This window comes from Protopterus annectens, chromosome 9.part0, assembly GCF_019279795.1.
Source record: "Protopterus annectens isolate FY-2018-M chromosome 9.part0, PAN1.0, whole genome shotgun sequence".
NCBI lineage: Eukaryota > Metazoa > Chordata > Ceratodontiformes > Protopteridae > Protopterus > Protopterus annectens.
Window position 1 is genome coordinate 1,785,982,031 of NC_056743.1, and position 21,062 is coordinate 1,786,003,092.

Below are 21,062 nucleotides of genomic sequence, written 5' to 3' on the forward strand. Positions count from 1 at the left end.
AGGAGCTTTATCATGAAGGGTGACATGTATGAGTGGAAAACTTCCCAAAGAACGTTTCACAGTTCTGCTTTGTGCTACCTCATATATTTATTTTATTTATTTTATTTATTTTTTTATTTTACATTTGTTGACCGAGCTAGTCTAGCTGGATATATGTCCATTTTCAGTAGAGGCCCGGGGAGATAAGCTCCAAACTTCAATTATAGTACATATCTACAGAAGTACATACATGAGATCGACTACATTAATAATGACTAAAGCAGTATTAGCTAAAAAGTGGTTACAGGTATATAGAGTATATAACACAAAATATTGACTAAACATAATACAATTTATCATGAGGCTGCATTTTAACTGTTCAGAAAGATTGATAGTAAAACACATAATATAATTCTAGATATAAGAAGGGGAAAAAAGGAAAGTAGGACTGGAATAGAAGTTGAGTAAGAAAGTTCTAATCGTGTAGACTGGAACTTTTATGAGAGTATACTAATAGGTAAGGCTAGGTAGTAGAGGTAGAATGGTAGTTGAATTCTGTTGTGTTTGTTACTGAGCTGAGACAGTAAGGTAGAAACAGGTAGCTAGAGCATATAAGGTGGGGTTGAAACAAGTAGTGAGAGCATGTAGGTTAGTCAGGTTTAGTACAGGGGCACATCCAATGTGTTTTAAGGAAGAGCTTAAGTTTATTTTTGAGCAAGGAAATAGAGGGAAGTGTTGAAAGTTCAGTGGGGAGTAAGTTCCAGATTTTCCCAACAGTGTTAGTGAAGAGAGAGTCTCCAGCTCTATTGTTTGATTTGATAATATTTATGAGGATTTTTTGTGAAGATCTTAGGGATTTCAGGTTATTGTAGGGATGAATAAGGTTAGATAGTATGGGTGTCTTAGCAGGTTGATAAAGAATTTTATGGACAGAGAAACTGTAGCCCTTGATGACTGGTAAATTGGCAAAGCCATGCGTATTCAAGAGCCTGAAGTCCGAAGACCTCCCCGTCACTTGGAGATCAAACAAATGCACATGGATGACTGGTGCCCTATTTGAGGAGTTGGTAAGGGGTATCAACAGGGAAATGAAGAAGAAGAAACGGCCTATTCTACTGACAGTAAACAACTGTCCTGGCCATCCGCAAGTGAATCATCTCACAGAAGTGGCATTGAAATTTCTGCCTCCAAACATGACCTCAAAAGTCTAACCTCTTGACCAAGGCATCATCAAAACATTTAAAATGCACTACCGAGCCCAGCTCCTGTAATGGGTTATTACTAAAACACAAACCTGTGAAAGCAACTTCATATTGGGAGGATGGCATAATGGTTAAGGTGTTTACCTTACAGGCACAAGGTGCAGGGTTTGATTCTCACATGGGGTAATTGGCTAGGCTTGAAATGGCTCATAAGGACAGTTAGCCTAGATGTTCATCGTGTTTCACTGCTGCAGTCATTACACTTGGGTTATCCTGCCGTCAGGTGGTCCCGCAGTCGGCCAGAGTTCCAAAGTCTTGGTCCGGCGTCGGTTGCTTTCACTTCTTCCCTGACATCAGTGCGCCAGGGGTATATAAGATGCAGCCGATGCCATTTTCTTCAGTCTTTCTTGCCGCATGATGCCCAAAGCAAAAGCAGTTCGCAAGTGCTGGTCGGCCGACTCCTGAGATTTTCAAATTCGAATTTCAGAACCAAAGTCTTCAGTAAAGCTAAGTACCCCGTTGGGGAAACTTTTTCTTGCCTCAGACCAATGTCCGTAAAAGTTAATAATTGCATTTCATGTGGGAAGCAAATACCTCATAAAGATTTTCATTCTTACTGTATTCCATGCCTAGGCCCAGACCACAACGTCACTAGTTGTCGGTTTTGTGCTAGATTTAACAAGCGCGCTATTAAACGTCGGTTTGATTTTGCTCGCCATTATTTTGGCCGAAGGTTCAATTATACCATGACGTTGGAACAACCGACGACCGGAATACACAAAAAACGCAAGGACAAAGATAAGGACAGGCATCCGAGGTCCAAAACTGACAATGAAGCCTCTTCTAGGTCAGTCGCCGGTTCTCAGTGAGGCGCTTTTGCAGCCCCTGACACCTGTTACCTCAGAGCCACAGTCCACCTCCGACTCCCACGTGGAGATTACTAGGCCTCTGGAAACTCAAGGTATTGGGCCTACGGAAATTAACCCTTCAGATGGGTCTGGAGCCGCTGAGCAGGCATCGGCGTCTGAGGGTGTTTTCAGACCTTCACAGCTTACCATCAAAACAACAACCAAGTCAAAACTCCATTAAAGACAAAGAAACAAATACAGCATTCACCTGGACAGGCCTCCATGCCTAAAAAACTGATGCTCGAAATGGCCGAAGACCTAATCACTCTGATCAGGGGTTCCCATCCCCCTCCTGATAAAAGGCCTAGGCAGGATACAGACTATGATTCCTCTGACCAGGTTTCCATTTCTTCTGATTCCTCAACAGACCAGGGATACTCTTTACCCCCCTATGAGGACTCTGATGCTGAAGAATCAATCCCTTCAGCCTCTCCTCCTGAGGATTACTCTTTTGGGGAAACTTTACATACCATGAGGGAGCATTTCTATTGGGAGAGCCAGGACTATTCAGAATCCAAGAAAAGGCTCAGAGATTTTCTTTTATTGCCTCATCACAGGCCCCTTGCTATTCCACCTGTGTTAGATATTGTGGATGATGTGTTCTCTGAATCCAGTTTAACCCCTGACTCTTTGCCCCCAGCACCAGTCAAGCCAGTTGGGTACTACAGAGTCCCTGACTCTCACAAATTTATTTATAAAAACCCTGCTGCTGACCCGGAAACTATTTCCCAGGGTCCCAAAGGGGTAAAGGCTTCCACTGCTAAAAATCCAGTTCCCTCTGACAGGGATTCTAGAGCATTAGATAGATGGGGAAGAAAGTTTACACTTCTGCAACTTTAGCAGTAAGGGCTTTAAATTGCCAGTTCCACATGCTTAAATACCAACAATATTTAATGTCTCTGTTAAAACAGAAAATGCTTACAAGCTCAGAAGGTCCTGACTATAAGGAAATGCAGGATGTATTGCATGCAGCTGAACAATTGGGAAAACATACTCTGCAATGTGGTTTTGATTCATTAGAGGCTTCTTGTAGAGCCGCAGTTACAGGATCTGTGATTCGAAGGCATGCTTGGTTAAAAAAACAAGGTTTACCTGATCATGTTAAGGCAAAATTATTGGATGCTCCTTTACAGCATGATATCTTGTTTGGTGTTAAGGCGAAAGAGGTATTAAAGAAAATGGAGGATAAGTCAAAATATATGCAAACAGTGAATGATTTCTTACAGGTACAGCCACCTCGATTTAGCAGAAATTTACCTTCTAAAAATTGATCCTTTCCAGTGTCAGACAGACCACAATGAGGCAGATACGGACGCCTAAGAGGCAGATCTCAGCCCCAAGGCTCTTACAGACCTGGGGTGCTTCTACCCCAAAAGGAGAAGAAGACAAGTCACAACCTTATAGGAAACAGTCCCAATGACTTCCCACTTCAAATGCCAAGCACTTACCTTTTGGCAGCTCCCTTAGGGGGAAAACTAGCACTTTTTTCACAAAATTGGCATATAATCACCCAAGACACATGGGTTCTGAATGTTGTGTCTCAAGGTTACAGGTTCCACTTTCACACTCTACCAAGGCCAAAAGGAATGCCAGACCTGCCACAAAATCAATGGGCAGAGGCACAAAAACAAATTACAGCCCTCATGGACATAAGAGCTATTCAAAAAGTGCCACAACAGGAACAAGGACAAGGATTTTGCTCGAGACTTTTCTTGGTCCCCAGAAAGGACAAAGCCTGGAGACCCATACTGGACCTATCTACTCTAAATACTGGATGTTCCAAAATTCAAAATGTTGACACTACAGCAACTTCTTCCCATGCTGGGCAAGAAGGCTTGGCTTGTTACTTTGGACCTCAAAGAGGCATACCTGCATGTCCCAATCAGACAAAATTTCAGAGGATACCTCAGATTCATAGCTGGCACAATGCATTACCAATTCTCTGCACTGCCCTTTGGCTTATCTACTGCACCCAGGGTCTTCACAAAATGCCTGGCACCAGTAATTGCATTTTGCAGACAAAAAGGAATTCAAATATATCCTTACTTGGATAACTGTCTTATTCAAGCAGAGAGCAAGGACATTCTTCTAAAGCATCTGGTGTTTGTAAAAAGATTGCTAATTTGCCTAGGGTACACAGTAAACGAAAAGAAGTCAAAACTAGTGCCCTCACAAGAGGTAATATTCCTGGGTGCCAGCTTAAATACAACGGCCCAGATGGCTTATCTCACGCCAGACAAACAAAGACAACTGACTCAGTACTTTCAAGTGATGGCAACAAAAACCCAACTCCCTGCAAGAAAAATTCTGCAGGCCTTGGAGTTCATGGCGTCCTGCATACTACTAATACCATATGCCAGACTGCATATGAGGAAATTACAGTGGTATCTAAAAAGTGTTTGGACTCAACACTGTCACAGTTTGGAAACAGTAATACCACTTATTCCCTGCCTACAACAAGAGTTTCGATGGTGGGCACAGGCATGTCACCACAACAAGGGACAGCCTTTCACTTTACCCACAGCCAGGCAGACACTAACAACAGATGCTTCGGATTACGCCTGGGGAGCACACATGGCAGGAAAATGTATTCAGGGCAAGTGGGCCGCAGACCAAATGCATCTTCACATCAATCAAAAAGAGATGCTAGCTGTACAAAATGCCCTAACAGCTTTCAAGAACCTTCTGCATCCAGGGCAACTATTACTAAAGACGGACAACACCACAGTTATGTGGTACATAAACAAGCAAAGGGGCACTCATTCCTATCCCCTCTGCAGACAAGCCATGACTTTGTGGAACACAGCACTGACCTATCAACTTCATCTGCAAGCACAATTCCTGCCAGGAAAGAAAAATACTCTGGCAGACGACTTAAGCAGAAACATCATGGATCCTCACGAGTGGAAATTAAATCCACAAGTATTCAGCATGATAACACAAAAATGGGGGTACCCAGACATAGATCTTTTTGCCTCCCCTCTAAACTGTCAACTACAGAAATTCTGCACAAGGACTTAACACACGCAAGTATGGAAAGTGGATGCTCTCCCGTTCAGCTGGAAAACCCTAAAAGTTTATGCCTTCACACCACTGCCTCACCTTTCAAAGGTACTCCTAAAAGCCAGACAAGAAAGGCCAAAAATGATCCTGATTGCCCCAGACTGGCCACGCCAGCACTGGTACCCACTCTTAAAGAACTTGGCTCAAGGCCCAGCATGGATTTTACCTCAAATTCCTCATCTTCTGACTCAACAAAACAATCAGATCCTGCACAGTCAGCTCAAAACCTTAAACCTGGCTGCATGGCAGATTACTTAGCCAAGCAACCAACGCCTCTCTCTAAAGCTGTTATGGATGTCATTTTGGAGGCCAGGAGGCCCAGCACCAGAAAATCCTATTCAGAAAAGTGGAAGAGATTCTGCGCCTAGAACCAGGCTCAAAGCTTTGACCCTCGTGTTCCAAATATTCCTCAGATATTACAATACTTAACTGAGATGCTGAACAAAGGCCTATCCTTTTCATCCATTAAGATCCACGCCTCTGCCATCTCGGCTCATTACAACACGGATCCTCCTATTTTCTCTCATCCATTATTAAAACAGTACCTCAGAGGGGCTAAAAACATAAGTCCGCCCCGGAGAGCACCTACACCAACTTGGGACCTCAACTTTGTCTTGGAAAAGCTAACTTTACCTCCTTTTGAGCCAGCCAATTCAGCAGAATTAAAATATGTGTCATGGAAAACTGCTCTGCTTCTGGCAATAACCTCAGCACGAAGAGTCTCAGAGTTACAGGCACTAATGGCAGTGGAACCTTTCATCATTTTTCATCAGGACAGGGTTTGCTTAAGAACAAACCCTACATTTATGCCAAAGGTGGTATCCAGTGTGGCTCTTAACCAAACTATTCACTTGCCAACATTTTATCCAAATCCCCAGAATAAAGGGGAGAGACTTCTGCACTCATTGGGCATACACAGGCAGTTACAAAGACATTTGATACTCTCTCGCACCAGCAGCTGCTTGTTTGGCTCTCCTCAATAGGACTTTCATAAGACTCCTTATTTTTTTCTTAGTTACTTTTCTGGAAGGCAGCAAACTGTTAAATGGCAACAAGTTTACTCATCCTTTCAGCCAGTTACTACAGGTGTCCCTAAGGGCTATATCCTGGGTCTTCTACTACTTAATATATTTATTATATATTATATTTATTAATGATCTCCACACCTCCACTCGCCGTGCTAGTTTAGTTCAGTATGCAGATGACTTAACATTAATATGTGCGGCTTCAACAATAAATAAGCTCCAAGACATTACCCAGAAGTCTTTCTCCTCCTTAGAAACCTTTCTCTGAGAATCAAACCTTCTACTCAATCTCAAGAAAAACTAAATTAATGCTTTTTACCTAAAAACATTGCCAGAATCAAAAGCGATCTTTTACCATAATGTCAGCAAATAATGCTGTCATCGAAACTGTAACTCACAGTAAACATCTAGGTGCTGTAATAGACTATCTGAAATATGACCAGCGTATACTGCACACCATTAAATCTACACACCAGAAACTAGGCTCCCTTTATAGGATCCATGGATTCCTTACAGATACTGCAAGACAAACTCTAGCAACCACCTTCTTATTGCCAATTCTCTTATACGCAGCTCCAGTCATCACAAACTTAAATAGTACTCAAAGAAAGAAATTTGCCTCCTGCTACAGTAAGATAGCTAAATTTGCAACCAGTCTGCTTCATAGGGCTCACCATTGTCGTAGCTTAAAGCAGTTAAACTGACTTAAACTACTGAGCTAGCTAACATATTCACAACAAACTGCAGGACACATACTTGTTCATCATTCAGAGAAATGCCCTAAACTACAAAACATTTTACTCTACTGTCCAGGAAGATGTTCTAGTAACAAATTCTGTTACTTACAAATAAGTCAAATAATATTGCAGGAGACTCGCTCTACTCCCAGTACATTGCTAATCTCTGGAATAGTATCCCCATACAAGTAAAACTCTCCGACAAACTCAATAGTTTCAAACCAGTGTTTAAACAACATCTTAACCAATCTTGGTCCTGCACATACTCATCTCAAGGTTTAGACTTTGTGTTCACCATGCGATACTCTTCAAATACTCTCCTTAAATAGAATACTGTCAACCTCTCACTGAAATGACAAAACAGTTTTTGTACAAAACTGCTACCTGTACAATCCACTAAATTGCATGTGGACTTTCTCTTTAGTAACTTCCACGTTTGTAAAATCTTGATTTGGATAGTGCATTTGTCCACTATGCACTTTGTCAGGTTTCCATCTTAAAATTCTGTATGTAAGTGAATAAAGTTTTAATGTTTTAGTACTGGCAGTATAAGCCACAGGCATGGAACCTCTAATTGTCTTTACATAGAAGCTTTCATGTCTCAAATATGATAGATTGTAATTGTTAAGCTGAATTTAGTTTGATAAAAGGTATTTTTAAAAGTGTTATAAATTTGTAGTATTACAGCTGACCTACTACTGAGGATTTTCTGTTGAATATCATATATATATTTTTTAACTGTATGTCTATAGGTGCTGTTACCAGCAAGTGTTAGATCCATGCCTTTAATCCATAGTTTATTTATTAGAGTTGAGCCACCTAAATGGGTTATAACCTTGAAGCTAGATGTGAAGACATTTCCTACCATATACAGTTTGCAGAAATCAGCAAAGTTAGCTGTCTAGGCATGAATTAGTAGGCTGCATAGTTATAAATAGTTTTCTACACTCTCTGCTCCTGTCTACTCTATCACATAACCAGTTTGGTAATCCAGAGTATAGTAGTAATTTTTGGCCTTGTATGGGAGATATGGGAAGCTGGGACTCAGGCTGGCACTGTATAGGAGGGAGTGGTGCCTTTTTGGTGGAACTTCCCTGACCTCACCAGGGGTAACTGGAATGTAGTGTCCCAAATGCAGGAAGGACCACTTTTTCTACATGGATTCATAGTTTAGTACTAGGCTAACTGCCCTTCTGGGCCATTTTAAGCCTAATGAGGCAGTTACCCTATGTGAGAATCAAACCCTGCACCTTGTGTCAGTAAGATCAACACCTTAGCCATTATGCCAGCCTCCCCGAGGAGTGAACTGCCTGTCCCTGTGATGAATGTCTTGAAAGAGCCCACAACAGTTTCCATGTCTTCACAAGGAGTGCTGCCACAGTGACTAGTTTTTTATCATCATCCTTCCCATAGAGTCAGAGAGAGAGCAACAGATGTGAGCACCTGGGATGCACTCTGCATAGGCACATCCCCCTGATCATGCCATCAGGCTAACCAGTAGTGCTTTCATTTTTTCATGCCCGGAACTTCACATTACAGAAGGTGTTTAAGACTGCAAATATGACAGAGATTACAAGTTATTATATTGCACTGTTATTGCACTAAATGATTGCAGAACACAAAACCGTTACAGTCCTTCATAAACACATTGTTATCCTATTATTTTGTGACTATCCCAAGATGTATGAAGAAATATTTACTGATTCATATTTTATCAGAAGCTGATAACTATTATTTCTAAAATGAAGGTAATACATAAGGAGTACTTGATACATATCTTTTAGTATTCTAAAGATAGGTAGAAAAAGCACTCTGAAAATATATCTGAAGGGAACTGGGGTCACCAGAGTAAGAAATAAATCTCAGCTGGCTAATTTCATAGATAAAAAAATGTTTTTCTGACTTTTTGAATGGGGAAGAAGGCAAAATGGTATTCTAGAATCAAATTTGATGGTTGAAATGTAACAGAAAGAAAAATCTCTATGACTCTTGTACTAAAATATGTCCTGATACCTGTGATGGATGGATGGAGAAAAATTGCCACTTTACAATAGATCTCCAAAGAATCTCAGAAACTCAGTTATTATTAAATCTCTTATTCAAGCGAATATTCCTCATATAGTGTGATAGTCAGAGACTTGCTGTATACTATACAGTGCCATTGCACACCAAGTCCCAGTTCAGCCTCCCTAATCTGCAGAAGTCTCTGAAGTGTGATATGTTTAATGTGACAAGTCAGGAGGCTGGCTCACGGGACATATGACATCATTACACAACATGAATATTACTACTAATAATACTATTAATGCAATTCAGAGTCAGCCATGCTGTGTATGTAAGCAACTTTGCTGTACAGTTAGAAGTCTACTAGCAGAATGGAGCGGTATCTTTTATAATATACATATGCAGTATAAGCTGTCATGACTCTTGTGTGAAGCTGCCACTGCTGTTTTAGCATAGCAGTACCTGACCACCTCTTATTGCCACTGGTAATACACATACTGCACAGTGTAGACATGTATACATTCACACACATGCACACACACACACACCCACAAAGCAGTAGAAAGCTGTCCTGATATGTCCACTGTATGCAACTGCCACTCCTGGTAGAAAACAGCCTCACCATAACCAGTCCTGCAAGCATCAGTGGACTGTAATGATGGCAGTGCAAGCCAGTATGAGGACTGTGTGTTGTTGTGACATCAGTCACAAAGTATGAGCATGGGAGCATAGGAGCAATATTAGACAATAAGGGGGGACCCTATGTTGCCTCATCATATACATTTTTAAACAGATGTACTTAAAACTTCGTGCCTCTTTTTTTCAGGCACTCAGTAATGCACACCTGCCAAATCAATCAAGTCTGTACGCAATACCCCTGGTATAGTACTCTCCTCCCAAATCAGCCATGTCCGTAAATGATAATCCACGTGTAGTGCTCACCTCCCAAATCAGCCAAGTCTGTACACGATAATCTCTGTGTAGTGCTGAGATCTGAAATCAGCCAGGTATGTACACAATAATCCCAGTGTAGTGCTTCCCTCCTAAATCAGCCAGGTGTGTACACGATAATCCCAGTGTAGTGTTTACCTCTAAAATCAGCCACTTCTTTACATGATAATCCCAGTGTAGTACTTGCCACCCAAATCAGCCAGGTCTGTTCACAATAATCCCAATGTAGTGCTCCCCTCCCAAAGCAGACAGGTCTGTACATAATAATCCCGATGTAGTTCTTCCCTCCCAAATTACAAGGTGTGTACACAATAGTCCCAGTGTAGCGCTCACCTCTCAAATCAGCCAGGTCTATACACGATAATCCCAGTGTAATGCTCGCCACCCAAATCGGTCAGGTCTGTACATGATAATCCAGGTGTAGTGCTCCCCTCACAAATCAGACAAGTCTGTACATGATAATCGTGGTCTAGTGCTCCCCTCCCAAATCAGACACATCTCTACACGATAATCGTGGTCTAGTGCTCCCATCCCAAATCAGACAAGTCTGTACATGATAATCCCAGTTTAGTGCTCCCCTTCCAAATCAGACAGGTCTGTGCATGATAATCCAGGTGCAGTGGTCAACTCTGAAATTAGACAGGTCTATACACGATAATTTTGGTGTAGTGCGTACCTCTCAAATCAGCAAGGTCTATACATGATAGTCAGTCAGGTCTGTACACAGTAATCCCAGTGTAGTGTTCCCCATCCAAATCAGACAAGTCTGTACACAATAATCTCAGTGTGGTGTTCAACTCTGAAATCAGCCCAGTCTGTACACAATAATCTCAGTGTAGTACTCTCCTCCCAAATTACCAGGTGTATACACAATAATCCCAGTGTAGTGCTCACCTCTGAAATCAGCCTGGTCTATACACAATGATCCTGGTGTAGTGCTTGCCACCCAAATCAGTCAGGTCTGTACATGATAATCATGGTGTAGTGCTCCCCTTCCAAATCAGAAAGGTCTGTACATGATAATCCCATCATAATGCTTATCTCTGAAATCATGCATGATCCTGGTGTAGTGCTAGTCTCTCAAATCTGTCTGGTCTGTGCATGATAATCCTGGTGTAATTTTTTTCTCCATCCAGCCATTAGATTCAAAAGAAGTCATATTACTACTTTGTTTGACCTGTACTGGTAACTTATAGGCTGCAAATACATTGAGCGATGACCTATCCCACCAGTGAGTCCTTATTTGTTGGTGTGTAGATTTAAGTCCCCAGTATGGGCATAGGAGGTCATATAAGATTAGTCTTGATGACTGGATGGATGGACACAAACTTTTACACCAAGATTGTCATGTGATTGATTTGGGAGATGATCATTCTTAAATGCTCGAAAAGGGAGACACAAATGTTAGGTATGGGGTTTGTGATTGCTTGCCTGTTTTTATTGCTATTCATTACAACATCCACTACAGGATTGATCCATTATTTACAGTGTGACTCAAGCTCTCTAATGCTGTTAAAACATGAGTGTCACTAGTTGTGCTGTTCCATTTTTCAAAGCCTCAGGTGGAGTGGGTTCTGCAGCCATTGCTTTGTGCTCTTGTCTGACTTTATAGCACAGATGTGCTTTGTCTGTGAACTGCTAAATGTGCTTCAGCTTGTGATCCTGGGTTACATTTCCTTGGTTTCTGCTTGCATGCTATGGGGCTATGATCAAGTCATTTAAACATACCAGATGTTCATCGTGTTACACTGCTGCAGTCATCACACTTGGGTTATCCTGCCGTCAGGCGATCCCACAGTCGGCCAGAGTTCCAAAGTCTTGGTCCGGCGTCGGTTGCTGTCGCTTCTTCACTGATGTCAGTGCGCCAGGGGTATATAAGAGGCACCTGATGCCATTTTCTCCAGTCTTTCTTTTCGCGCGATGCCCAAAGCAGAAGCAGTTCGCAAGTGCCAGTCGGCCGACTCCTGAGATTTTCAAATTGAATTTCAGACCGAAGTCTTCAATAAAGCTAAGTACCCCGTTGGGGAACCTTTTCTTGCCTCAGTCCAATGTCAGAAAAAGTTAACAATTGCATTTCTTGTGGGAAGCAAATACCTCATAAGGACTTTCATTCTTATTGTATTCCTTGCCTAGGCCCAGACCACGACGTCACAGGTTGTCGGTTTTGTGCTAGGTTTAACAAACGAACTATTAAACGTTTGATTTTGCCCGACATTATTTTGTTAGGAAATTTAATTGTACCATGCCGTCGGAGCAACCGACGACTGGAATGCATAAAAAACGCAAAGATAAGGACAGGCAGCCGAGACCCAAACCAGACTCCGAGGCCTCTGCTAGGCCAGTCGCCAGTTCTCCGGTTTTCAGTGAGGCGCCTATGCAGCCCCTGACGACCACTGATTTAGAACCCCAGGTGGCATCCGATTCCCAAGCGGAGATTGCTAGGCCTCCACAACCTTTACCTTTAGGCCTTTCGACTCCATGGCTGAAGGAGATTCCGATGCAGTTGAAACGCCTTCAGTTGCAGAAGGTGTCTTCAGACTGACTACACTCACTATTATATCCTATGCAAAGCTGAAAACCCCTTTAAAAACAAAGAAGACTGTACAGCAGTCTTCAGTACAAGGCCCCATGCCTAAGAAACAGATGCTTAAGATGGCTGAAGATTTAATTACCTTAATCAGGGGTTCCCATCCCCCTCCTGATAAAAGTCCAAGACAGGAGGAGAACTACGCTTCCTCTGACCAGGTTTCAATTTCCTCAGATTCTTCTGAGGAACAGGAATATTCCTTTCCCCCTTATGAAGACTCTGATGCTGAAGAGTCTATCCCTTCAGCATCTCCCCCAGAAGACTACTCTTTTGGGGATAATTTACATACCACGAGGGAACATTTCCACTGGGAAGGCCAGGATTACTCTGATTCTAAGAAAAGGCTCCAAGAGTTCCTTTTACTACCCCAGCACAGACCACTTGTTATTCCACCCGTGTTAGACATTGCGGATGATGTTTATTCAGAATCTAGCCTTAACCCAGATTCACTGCTTCCTGCACCAGCCAAACCAGACAGATACTACAGAGTCCCTGACTCACACAAATTCCTATATAAAAGCCCTGTTGCTGACCCAGAAACCATTTCCCAGGGTTCCAAAGGGGTTAAGGCCTCTATTGCTAAAAATCCTGTACCCTCTAAAAGGGATTCTAGAGCACTAGACAGATGGGGAAAGAAAGTATATACCTCAGCTACTCTAGCTATGAGGGCCTTAAATTGCCAGTTTCATATGCTGAAATATCAACATTATTTGATGTCTCAATTAAAACAAAAAGTGATCACACATACAGAACAGCCTTATTACAAGGAAATGCAAGATTTGTTGCATGCAGCTGAACGAGTGGGAAAACATACTTTGCAATGTGGATTTGATTCATTGGAAGCTTCTTGTAGAGCAGCAGTGACAGGGTCTGTCATACGTAGGAATGCTTGGTTAAAAGAACAAACTTTACCTGATCATGTTAAAGCAAAGTTATTGGATGCACCTTTACAGCAGGATGTTTTATTTGGTGTAAAAGCAGAAGAGGTTTTAAAGAAAATGGAGGATAAGGCAAAATCTATGCAGACGGTCAAGGATTTTTTACAGGTTCAACCCTCTCATTTCAGCAGAAATTGGCCAACCAAAAACTGGTCCTTTCCAGCTTCTGCCAGACCACAGAGGGGCAAATACAGACGCCCAAGGGGCAGAGGACAGTCACAAGGCTCTTACCAGCCTCGACAATGGGGTGCCACAACCCAAAAAGGAGGAGAAGACAGGTCTCAAACTATCAGAAGACAAACACAATGACTTACCTCTCAGACTACCAAGCAAATCCCTCTTGGCAGCTCCATTGGGAGGAAAACTAGCACTTTTTGCAGACAACTGGTACATCATCACAAAAGACAAATGGGTCCTAAATATTGTATCTCAAGGATACAGATTCCACTTTCACACTTTAGCAAGGATAAAAGGAATGCCAAACCTGCCACCAAATCAATGGGCAGAGGCTCAAAAGCAAATTTCAGCTCTCATGGACATGAGAGCCATTCAACAGGTTCCTGCACAGGAGCAAGGACAAGGATTTTACTCAAGACTCTTTCTAGTTCCCCGAAAGGACAAAGCCTGGAGACCCATTCTGGACCTCTCAATTCTAAACACATATCTGGAAGTACCCAAATTCAAGATGCTAACACTACAGCAACTTCTTCCCATGCTGGGCAAGAAGGCTTGGCTAGTAACGTTGGACCTCAAGGAGGCATACCTGCATGTCCCTATCAGACAAAATTGCAGAAGATACCTATGATTTATAGCAGGTTCAACCCATTACCAATTCTCTGCACTGCCCTTTGGCTTATCTACTGCACCCAGGATCTTCACAAAATGCCTGGCACCAGTAATTGCATACTGCAGACAAAGAGGAATTCAAATATATCCATACCTGGACGACTGCCTTATTCAAGCAGAAAGCAAGGACATTCTTTTAAAGCAGCTGGCGTTTGTCAAAAACCTATTAAGTTGCCTAGGGTACACAGTAAACGAAAAGAAGTCAAAACTAGTGCCCTCACAAGACATAATATTCTGGGTGCCAGCTTAAATACAATGGCCCAGATGGCTTATCTCACGCCAGACAAGCAAGGACAACTGACTCAATACTTCAAAATGATGGCAACAAAGACCCAACTCCCTGCAAGAAAAATTCTGCAGGCCTTGGGATTCATGGCATTTTGCATACTACTAATACCATTTGCAAAACTGCATATGAGGAAATTACAATGGTATCTGAAAAGCGTATGGACTCAACACAGCCACAGCTTGGAAACAATAATTCCACTCATTCCCTGCCTTCAACAGGAGTTTTTATGGTGGGCTCAGGCATGTCACCTCAACAAGGGTCAGCCTTTGACCTTACCCACAGCCAGGCAAACTGTAACAACAGATGCATCGGATTATGCCTGGGGAGCGCACATGGCAGGACAGTGTATTCAGGGCAAATGGTCTGCAGATCAAAGGCATCTACATATCAATCAAAAAGAGATGCTAGCTGTACAAAATGCCCTAACAGCTTTCAAGGACCTCCTACATCCAGGACAACTCCTAATAAAGACGGACAACACCACAGTGATGTGGTACATAAACAAGCAAGAGGGCACACATTCCTACCCCCTATGCAGACAAGCAATGACCTTGTGGAACACAGCACTGACCTACCAAGTTCAACTACAAGCACATTTCCTGCCAGGAAAGAAAAACACATTGGCAGACGATCTAAGCAGAAACATCATAGATCCTTACGAGTGGAAACTAGATCCACAAGTATTCGCAATGATAACTCAAAAATGGGGGAGCCCAGACATAGATCTGTTTGCTTCCCCCCAAAACTACCAACTACAGAAATTCTGCACAAGGACATACCACACACTAGCTTGGAAAGTGGACGCCCTCTCATTCAGTTGGAAAACATTGACAGTGTATGCCTTTCCTCCACTGCCTCTTCTGGCAAAGGTGCTGCTGAAAGCCAAATTAGAGAGGCCACAAATGATACTCATTGCTCCAGACTGGCCACGCCAACACTGGTATCCAATACTAAGGAACATGGCTCAAGGCCCACCATGGATTTTACCTCCAATTCCTCACCTGCTCATTCAGCAAAACAATCAGATTTTACACAGCCAGCTCAAGACTTTAAATCTGGCTGCATGGCAAATTACCTAAACAACCAGTCAACATTTCTCTCTAAAGCTGTGATGGATGTCATTCTGGAGGTCAAGAGGCCCAGCACCAGGAAACCTATTCAGACAAATGGAAAAGATTCTGCGCCTGGAACCAGGTTAAAGGCCAAAATCCCCTTCTCCCAAATGTTCCTCAGATTCTTCAATATTTAACTGAGATGTTGCACAAAGGACTTTCCTTTTCATCCATTAAGATCCACGCCTCAGCTATTTCAGCTCAATACAACACGGATCCTCCTATATTTTCACATCCATTACTAAGACAGTTCCTCAGAGGGCCTAAGAACATAAGACTGCCCCGGAGAGCACCAACACCAACTTGGGATCTCAACTTTGTTTTGGAAAAACTTATACTACTGCCCTTTGAACCAGCTCTTACAGCTGATCTACAGCTTCTATCATGGAAAACGGCCCTGCTGCTAGCAATAACTTCAGCACGAAGAGTCTCAGAGCTACAGGCCCTAATGGCAGTGGAGCCTTTCATCATTTTTCATCAAGACAGAGTCTCTTTACGAACTAACCCTTCCTTTATGCCAAAGGTGGTATCCAGTGTGGCCCTAAACCAAACCATTAATTTGCCCACCTTTTATCCAAACCCCCAGAACAAAGGGGAAAGGCTCCTACACTCTTTGGACATTCACAGGCAATTATGTTACTACTTGGATAAAACTAAGGCTTTCAGAAAATCTGACCAGCTCTTTGTATCCTATGCTGCAGGATCACAAGGAAAGGCTATCTCAAAACAGACCATTTCAAAATGGATAGGACATTGTATCTGTTTCTGCTACACACACCATGGGAAACCTGTATCTGGTAACATCAGGCCCCCTTCCACCAGGGATACAGCAACATCAACAGCCTTCCTCAGAGGGGTGCCAACCAAGGATATTTTGGAGGCTGCAACTTGGAGTTCAGTGCACACCTTCACCAAGCACTATCACTTACCTCTATACTCTAAAACCAGAGCTGGCTTTGCCACTGCAGTTCTACAGGGCCTACTAGCCTCTCCAAACCCTGTTTAGTTCCACCACCCATCCTTAGCTTTGGGATTCAACCCAAGTGTGATGACTGCAGAAAGTGTAACACGATGAACATAGTACAGTTTTGTACCTACCATAAATGTAGATGTTCGAGTGTTTACACTGCTGCAGTCCAGGTTACCCTTCCTCCATCCCCTCTGACCTAGCTGAACTTTTCTATACCTTTTCTATCCTGTACAACCTTTGTGATGTATTTGCTTGTAACTGAAGGTATTCCTTTTATTCCTTTTACATGTTTTATTAGCAATGTGTATTGCCTACGTACTTGGGGGCACCTGACATCTGGGGCAAAAAAAACTGAAGAAAATGGCGTTGGATGCCTCTTATACACCCCTGGCCCACTGACGTCAGGGAACAAGCGACAGCAACCGATGCCGGACCAAGACTTTGGAACTCTGGCCGACTGTGGGACCGCCTGACGGCAGGATAACCCAAGTGTGATGACTGCAGCAATGTGAACACTTGAACATCTACATTTATGGTAGGTACAAAACTGTACTTTCTCCAAGGGCACCACTGGAAAAGATTTGTATATTTGGCAGTCTTGCCCAGTTTACAGATAAGGTGGGATTTACACAGTGACAGGTATACTTAATCCCACAAGGTGTGACATCTTCCTGGGACCATGCAGATGAAGTTATCATGTCCTTCTAGAAGTCATTAAGGTGGTTATGGCTTTGAAAATCCTGCATCTTGGGGGGGGCAAAATGTTGTATGTTTTACTGCATGTCCTACTTGGTATTTGAGAGTATTTTTAACGTACTTAGTGCCATGGGATTAAATGACCATGTAGTAGTCAAATGTGTATATTTGCTTTCTGTTTTAGTGTGTGTAACCCCTTTTCTGTCTGTCCTCCTAGGTACACACGATATACATGCTTTAATCCTGGGCCGGGCAATCACAGGACTACAGGCCTTCACTGTTGGGAAGTAGAATTTGTTAACAGAAAAATAGTATTTTATGACCTGAAGGCAAAGGATTGGTTGCTGCTGTCAACATTTTGAACAGTCAAAGCTTTATTTGATCCCATTTTTCATAATCAGAAACAAGTAAAACATAAGAGTGTTCTCAGCTCAATATGTTGTTTGAATACTTAATCCTGAGTTACATTTACTCAGCCAGTGACCTGGAGTTTGTATTGATATCTTCAGTTTAGATTATGCTTAATTCTTATGGACTTGCTGACCAGCTATCATTGTAATATTCAGTACTTGTAATAGTCTGGGCCAATGAATTTGATAAAATGTAATCACATGCATCTAGATTATATCAGTGCAGTCAGACTCTGCAAATGTACAAGACTTGAATGAATGTCATCTGTTGCCTTTATGCTGCTCAAGCGTTGGAATACACAGACAAGAGAAGTACGGCATCAGGCCTTCACTTGATAGTGCAAGTTCTAAATGAATTCAGTACAATAGTGCCTTAGATTTGATGCATCTGAAATGTCTTCTGACTGCTAAGATTTACAGTTCAGATTTTACATGTAGGCATATGTGTTTCCATTACTTATTAGAGGCAACCTGCTTTTCTGTTGTCTTGGAAAAACAGAGCCATTAAAGGGCTTGTTTGAACTCTGGAGTGAAACCCTTAGGTCACACTAAAACATTTAACTGGCAAGTATGCTGACAGTACCTTTATGCCTGCATTTGAATCAAACCCTCTTGATTTAGCATCTGATGTGCACCGTTCACATGTACTGCTTCTTTGAACATATGTTTGTTTCCCAAACTGACTGCAGCTTTGTGACCATTACTGTAATCCTTGAAAGAGAGAAGTGTACTACACCTCTGAGATCTTCATTTGGAAGAAATGTACACCACTCAGGTGTTTACTGCTGCTTTCAGCACAGTATTGCTCAAATAGTGTATCTTGTACAATTTTGTATTTCAGTCTTTAGGGTTTCTTTAATTAATTTTGCATTTTCATTGAGCAGAACAAAACTAGAATTATAAGGAGGTGCTACACTCTTTTTGTTGCATACTGTGGAATATTTGTGTAAATTCCAAAATGAATAATATTGTTTATGGGCTAACTTTATAAGCCACATTTTTAGCAGAAATAAACTTTTGAAATACACCAAGTCCTCATATGACCATCACTGACACTTCTCAGGTAATTATGTTGTTACATTACTTCCAGTAACTGAAAGAAGAGACGTTCTGAATTACATTCTTTCAGTTTTTAAGAAGTATTTTAATTGCTACAAAGAGTGAAACGCTTGTCAGAAATACCCATTTTAGACTGGCAGTGCTAATGTATCTCTGCTTTGCCACCACTATTAAGTAGTCAATCTGTGTCAGACATGTTTCCTTTTTACTGACATTAATGATGGAGAAACATGACAAGGCATCAGCTGAGGGAATTTCTGATAATTTATTCATACATAACTGCTCTGTCGTAGAATTAGGTGATGTAACTTTTTTTTTGTAGTCATTGCACAATTAATTCATTAGGTTCTTACAGCATGCACTTTAACACCCTTCAGAATTATAGAGCAAAACTACTCGGACCTCTGGAAAGTTCTGCACTTGAATGCTTCTCGATATTATGGCTGACTGGAAAAATTCCAGTGCAGTCCACTTGTAGATCACTGCCACAATAGAATGAAACGTGACACTGTAGCAGAGTCAGCTGATCTTTGTGCTGTGTAAGCTAAAACATCTGTGCTGTGTAAGCTAAAACATCTGTATGAAAAGAACTTGTCAGCTGAATTTTTTTTTATTGAAGAAGCACAACTGCTTGCTGTGTATTTTATGTAGGTACAATAAAACTATCTTGATTGGTCAGAACTTGGAGAGAAATGTAAATTGTGCCAAGCAGATTTGTTTCTTTATTCTAAGATTCAGTGAATGGTTATTATATCAAGTAATAAAATGGTGATTAACCATTTTATTGTGAATAGTTTTGTATTTGCACTCACCTTTATGCTAAGTTCACCAGTCTGAAGATTTTAAATGTAGTAGGTTGGGCATCGGGCTGGCACCTCGGCACCATAAAAATCGACTGCCAATCATTAGCGGACCAAAGTTCCGCTGTGACGACCCCAAACCGGGGAAAAAAGCCGAAAGAAAAAAAAATATTCTCTTGACTGATACTTTCATCTTCTCTTTTTGACAGCAAAAATCTGTTGATGAGCAAAACTAAATTTGCTTCATCTGATAATGTGTTGTTTACTGCTTTTCAACTTTTGTTTTAATTTAGTTATCCACTTCTTACTGATTTTAAGAAGTCAGCCTGTGAATCCACTCTAGTTGTCAGACTGCATTAGGGGCAGAAACTGGATGGCAGACCACCAGTCAGTAATACAGTGAGTAAGGGAGGTTGATGATGCCCTGTGACTCAGGGGTGAGGTCCAGTGATGTCAAAGTGGTTGTAGGCTTGTGCACACACATTGCTGATGCACTCTCTTTCCTGACATGTGTACCGGATGACACACCAGCATATGGCAGAATGTTTAGGTGTGAACTGCTTACACTGTGTAGGGACCCAGCTGTTTCTGCTCCTCCCCCTACTCTAAACCACCTCTTCAGCATGCAGATCAATGAATAACTGCAGATGAAGCTTTTGCTTTGCACTTATCAGACTAGCATGATACTTTTGTTTGCCTTTTAATTCATCACTGAAAATAGGATGTAGCTGCTTAAGTAGGCAGTCTCATTCACAAGTAATTAATACTTTTATTTGTTTTTACCCCTATTCAGTTCTACGTATTACTATTTCATGTCGTACTTAACCAGAGTTCAACAGGTCATCTTAATGGTACTATACTTAATTGAGTCTTTACATGGCGTCTGTGTCCAGTGTACCTTGGCAATGGATTTTTATGTATGGCCATGGTTAATGCTGCTGGATGTTCTTCAGTAGTAACAGTATGCATTTCCCTGACTGCATGCTGTTGTGCTTTTGCAGTGAAATTCAGGACACTTGTTTGGTCACTGTTGGTGTTGCAACACAGTGATGTACAGTATTATTATCATGCTTAAAGTAGGTTGAGATGGTACTAGAGCAGAAAATGAACCACAAAGTGAAAACAGTACTTTGTTTCAGGATTTTGAGTTCAGATTTGCAATGCATTTTGGTTCATTCAAGTACAGTAAATTCTCAATTAACCAGAACTCAAGCAACTGGCACTTTCAAGCAACCGGCAAAAAAATATCAAAGAAATACAGTGCAATTTTCATGTGTTGCACTTTCTGTTTTCCCGTCGCAGAAACATACCTTATGTTTTTAAAGTTTTAGAGTTTTAAAAAGGAAGATAGGAATAAATTCCCTCTCTCCACATACTGAGAACAAGTCAAACCAAACAAATAGTATAGGGTACAGTAGTAGTCAGGCCTATTTTTAATAGTAACTCTCAAGCAACCAGAAATTACAGATATCCGGCATCTACCAAT

General features: G+C 41.7%; 1 protein-coding gene across 4 annotated transcripts in view; it reads left to right on the top strand.

Annotated features, from left to right (window-relative positions):
• Nucleotides 1–18,744, top strand: part of GCDH (glutaryl-CoA dehydrogenase) — a 455,659-nt gene extending 436,915 nt beyond the window's left edge. For all 4 annotated transcript variants that reach the window (XM_044084655.1, XM_044084654.1, XM_044084653.1 and 1 more), the window contains exon 11: nucleotides 17,525–18,744. In XM_044084655.1, coding sequence (XP_043940590.1) covers nucleotides 17,525–17,598 — 74 coding nt within the window. In that variant the 3' untranslated portion in view covers nucleotides 17,599–18,744. The remainder of the gene's footprint in view (nucleotides 1–17,524) is intronic.
• The last annotated feature ends 2,318 nt before the right edge of the window (nucleotides 18,745–21,062 follow it).